Below are 5,139 nucleotides of genomic sequence, written 5' to 3' on the forward strand. Positions count from 1 at the left end.
TATGCCTTGATCCTTACTATCCTTGTGCGTGGCTCGACCGTGGGTTCTCGCTGCTCGGATCTAAGTTACTCCCAGAGCTCCTCCTCTATTTCCAGCTACAACCAAACGGCATCTCCCCCGAGCTTCCACCCGTGCATGTAAACCTTGTTGTGCGAGAGCTACCTCGACACCGAGGCGCCGTTGCCACTCTTCCGCTGCAAAGCATAGAAGGAGAAGGATGGGGTGAGATATGTCTAGTGTGGCACCATTACACTACAGCGGTGTCCGGACGTGGAGTAACCGAAGCCACACTTCCCGAAGAAAGTGAGGGACTAGCAAGACAGATTCTTCTACTGCAAGTCGTCTTCCCGGGGATCAAGCCCACCATGCCACCAAAACCGCCTTCCCGTGGCAGGCGCCCCGACTTTCGTGGAGATCAAGCCGTCCACTTGTCAATCTGCTAGCGCAACCTACGCCGCCGCTGGATAGGGATGGTGAGGGGTGGAGCAGTTAGGCCCGCTACGGCTTTCCTCAGCAGCACACGCACTAGCATCGACGACGGGGGATGCTGGGGAGGAGAGTAGTGGGGCGTCACCGGCAGTGCTGACAGGCGAGGTTGGGAAGGAGAGGAGTGGGGCGTCACCGGCTAGGGGTCGTCGGCCGTGTTGCACTTGCCGAGCGGGGGCCTCTCTCTATGCTACCAGAGTTTCCAACTACCAAGAGTTTATGCTATGCTTTAGAGAACACGAGTCTTGTTTTTATCCTTTTATTATCGGGTGTGACTATCTCTCGATCGACTGAGAAGTAACTTTGTTATCGGTCAGATAATGTCATCAAATCTCAGTTGCAACTCATGTTGCAATTGATTACTAGCTCGGATCACGAAGCAAATCGAACAGTCCATATAATATTTCTCGGTTGCAACTGTATAACCTAGTTGCAACTCCACTTGCAACTGTAAAAAAAGATCGAGTTGCAACCCAACTTGCAACTCCTGTGCACAAATCATGATGCAATTAAAAGTGGAGGACTTAACTAAGCACACCTAGCAAATTCCTTTATTATTACTGCTTTCACCTTCTAGACCGGTTATAAAATCGTTGGATTTGTATTTTCGCGATGCTACATATGAATAATAAGGTGCCCCTTATTGGAAAAAAAATTCTCATGTTCGTCGAAAAATGAACTTTGTGCACATCACGAAGCTCTACCAAATGGTTCAGATAACCGGAGCTTGTGATCCCCAGAGCGAAAACGCCAATCTATATACAGTTACGAAAATAAAGTCTAGTGGAATTACAAATGCTAGGTGCAGATATGCCACCAGCACATACGGATTTGTGCAATTCATGAATTCAAGGGATATACTGCTCTTTTTTCGAGGGCAACGATGGCCAAACGTGCTGCTCGTACCAAATTTTTCTCCTTGTCAGTATATGTCGAAGGGCCAATGGCCGAACTTAATTAAGAAAGAAGAAGAAGCAGTACTGGTACACACACATACATACAGTACGCAGGAAGAAGCATAGAAAGGTCTCCTTGTACACACATTGGCACATACATTTCATACACACAACTAGGAGGAGACCAATAATATTGTCTGGACACCAAACTGGTGAAGATGATACTAGCCAGCTGTGATGCAACCCATACAACAAGCATCAGCACAAAGTACTACAACCTGGATTAGTTGATAAACCTAAGCTTGAGTACTATCATGAACTAGTTAAAGCCAAAGACCAGCAAAATGTACGAATGGACGGAGTACCAAAATTTGCAAGGGCAAGCTAAGTTCTGATTAGTTCTTAGTTCTTACACCAAACACACAGCTAATTAAGCTAGATGGATGGAGGTATGGAGCTACTTGCGATTGAGCATGTTCACAGTTCACACAAAAGGACCAACCTAGCAACTCAAGCCTACATGGATCGAGCTCCTACTTATCCATGCGATAAGTCAGACGGAGAACCGGGCCTTCAAGCGTTGCTTTTTTGCGAGTAAAAGAAGAAGCCATTAATTCGGAAATATTACAGAAAGGCCCCCAACGAAAACAAAAAACAGCACAAGCCCTCTGCAAGTTGACCACGGCAGCGACACGCCGGAGCCGTCGGTGGCGCGCCGTCGCAGCTGCCTCCCTTGATGCCTTGGATCGGAGGCAGACCCCACGCGACCGGGAAGTCACCGAGCGCCGGTCCCGGAAGACCTACACCGGAGATTGCCGTCGTCGTCGATCCGACGGTGGGGTGGAGGATAATGCTGGGCGGCTTCTTTCCCAGGAAAACGTCGGTGAGGACGGTCTTGGACTGCAGCGACGCCTTGAGGATCTCCAGACCCTGCAAAATGTATGTATGCAATGTGACGAGTTGATAACTTGAAGAAAAAAAAAAAAGGAAACATGTATGACAGAGTTGATAACTGTACCTCGTTGTAGCCGAGCGGCACGGTCTTCTCCTGGAGCGCGGTGAGGTCCTTGACGGCGAAGGTGTTGAGCAGGGTAATGCTGGAGATGGAGGACATGGGCGTCACGGCGAGGTCGTCCATCACCGTGTACGTCACGATGCCCTGCACGAACCCCTTGCCGCTGACGACAGCCGTCGCCTTCGCCGCCACCTGGCCTCCGGACCCGGCTGAGGGTAGGAGCGTCAACTGATTGGTCATCTGGCCGCCGCACGACGTACAGCTGGTGCCGTATGCGTCTGTGATGTAGCTACGGCAACTGTTGCAAGTACCTTGGCTGTATCCATAGTTGCCCGAGTTGCACTGCTTGTTGCATCTGTAGAAAGTCTTGGGTTGGGGGAGCTGTGGGGATGGCGGAGGCGGCAAGCCCAACAGGGAGCTTTGGCTGCTGACCGCCGCCGAGAAGACGGTGGGGTGGAGGAGCGCGTCCTTGGCGGCGCCGGCCTGGACGTAGGTACCGTCGAGCTTCTCGACGCTGCCGTAGAGGCGGCCGACGCTGCCGACCATGGCTTCCTTCCCGAGCAGCTTGACGGCCGTGCCGACGGGCAGGGAGAGGAGGGAGAAGAGGAAGTCGACGACGTCCTTGCTCGCCTCCGCGAACAGCACGCGCCGGGCCTTGGTGTCGACGAGGAGCTTCATGCTCAGCGCGGTGGTCGGTGTCGGTGTGTTCGCCATTCTGGAGCTATTCCCTGAATATGCGACTTGAGTCACTCGGCGGGGCGCTTGCGCACGAAGTATTTAAAAGGTGAACCCGAGCTTTTTTTTCCGACATGAAGGTGAACAAAAGGCTGGATTAAGCCCGCAAAAAAAAGCTGGGTTAAGGCAAACAGCCACCCCGGAGCTCTGTGTAGATCGAGGCGAGGGAGCGGGTGAGAGAGCGTGCATGTGGCACTGCAGAGTGCTGAAGCTGTGGCACAGGCCTGTGACCGTGACAAACCATGAGGGATTGACGGGATCCCTTGCTGCGCGCACGGCAGTCGATATATAGGCACGGCGACCGTAACGACTAAGAGCAATTCTAATAGTACAGTCAACTGCTGGCTATAACAAGATACCATGTCACTTGTAGTCATCATATAGCTAACATGTATAATAGTTGGCTATACTAATGAGGTACTTTACTGACATATGGCCCACGTTTCACTCTCACAAAGTGCCTAGGAGCACGTGCAAGAGCTGGCTATTGCATAGTAGCCCACCTTCCTTCTCTCTTCTCTTCTCTCTCTTCCAACTCATCTAAAATATATTATTTAATGTCTTATAGTCAGCTGACTGGACTCTATTGCACTTGCTCTAACGAGTGGTTCATACTAGTCGAGTGTTGTGGCATTGCACGCCGAATCAGGAGTTAGCAGTGAATACTTCCGCAGCACCATAATGATTTCTAGCTCGCGTGTGGTCTGAGCAAAAGATATGTGACACAGCTGCAAGCGATTAGGGATCTCGGGATATGACAGAAAGTTTTCATTTACGTCGGCTCTTTCTCCTACTCTCCTACATCTCACCTCTAGCATGAGATGAGCATGAGGTGAAACGACGAGCAAACTTCGCCGATGACCAGCAAACTTCGCCCCAATTCCATCACTTCCTCTCTAGTTTATCGGGGTCTTCATGGAAATTGCTTTGGTTGCTCTTCCTCGCTCAGTCTTGGGTGCTTTGGCAAATCCGCAATAAACTTATCATCTTTATCTTCTTTACTAGGTTTGGATCGGTGGTGGTCGTACGTCAAAAAACCGGTCGTTCCTAACGGAAAAGACTCCTGGTCTTTACCTTCTCGATCCACATCGTATACGGCAAGATGTAATCCACCTGTACAAATATACACGGTAACTCAAACAAAACTTTCGTCGTGACGCGATCTCGTGAAGCAGCTCTCAGCACTGCTTCGAGCCGCCCGGCCTGGCCTTGGCCAATCTAGACGGGTTCCCCGACACGGACGAGCTATTCCCCATCGGCCCTTGGGGACCAAGTCGTGTTCGGTTCGACGGCAACGCAGCACTGCTTCGAGCCGCCCGGCGCGGTGGTGGAAGTAAGACCTGGCCTTGGCCGATCTAAATGGGTTCTGCGTCCCGGCATGGAGCGCCGTCGTTGTCACCGGTGAGGAACTGGAGATGTGCAACAGGAGATTCAGGGGAGCGACTTGTGCGGCTCGGTGGCCTCCGTACAGGTGCGCAATTGAGAGCGCCGAGCGCGGCGTCAAACGAGGCAGAAGATCGGGTTGGCCTCGGCAGTGACGGCCGCGGCATTGGACGAGGAGGAAGATCGGGTTGGCCTCGGCATTGACGGTAGCGGTGGGCGGGGCATCACTGGCCAGCACGGCTGCGAGGAGTGATCCGTCGACGGCCAGGGCGAGCGTGGCGTCCCGAGTCCGCGTGCGGAGGAGCACTGCACATAGATAAGCTTATGGATGCACGCGTGCTACATATTTGGCAACCTTGTTAAGCTACACTGTTGACAAGGGCATGGGCCATGGGGACCGCAAGATGAGCACCCCTGGAGCACTGCCATGGCGGTGACGAGGGACTGGGGACGATGCCGGAGAGAGGAGGCCGAGCGTGCCGAGAAATACCACACGTGCAGCATAGAGAACAAGGACTCGGCGAGCTATGTGTGCTGTCGGTGCTGAACTTCTGATGTGCATCCACGCGATGCACGGTGAGTAGAATCACACCGGTGTGGTGAGGTGGCGGATGGACGATGCCG

The 5,139-nt window shown here is 52.5% G+C and overlaps 1 protein-coding gene across 1 annotated transcript; it reads right to left on the minus strand.

The window, feature by feature from the left end:
* Positions 1 to 1,977: 1,977 nt before the first annotated feature.
* On the minus strand, positions 1,978 to 3,125 carry LOC127338181 (uncharacterized). Its single transcript, XM_051364405.2, has 2 exons — positions 2,401 to 3,125; positions 1,978 to 2,312 (listed from the first exon to the last, which is right to left on the minus strand). The coding sequence occupies exons 1-2, from the start codon at positions 3,109 to 3,111 to the stop codon at positions 2,007 to 2,009; spliced, it is 1,017 nt and encodes a 338-aa protein (XP_051220365.1). The 5' UTR covers positions 3,112 to 3,125; the 3' UTR covers positions 1,978 to 2,006.
* Positions 3,126 to 5,139: the final 2,014 nt, after the last annotated feature.

This window comes from Lolium perenne, chromosome 3 (genome assembly GCF_019359855.2).
Source record: "Lolium perenne isolate Kyuss_39 chromosome 3, Kyuss_2.0, whole genome shotgun sequence".
NCBI classification, from domain to species: domain Eukaryota; kingdom Viridiplantae; phylum Streptophyta; class Magnoliopsida; order Poales; family Poaceae; genus Lolium; species Lolium perenne.

What these genes read in the sequence shown, in the direction of transcription:
- LOC127338181 (XM_051364405.2), bottom strand. Translation starts at nt 3,111, where the DNA reads ATGGCGAACACACCGACACCGACCACCGCGCTGAGCATGAAGCTCCTC. An exon ending in TGCCGCTCGGCTACAACGAG is followed by an intron (nt 2,313 to 2,400) that starts GTACAGTTATCA and finishes TACATTTTGCAG; the next exon opens with GGTCTGGAGATCCTCAAGGC.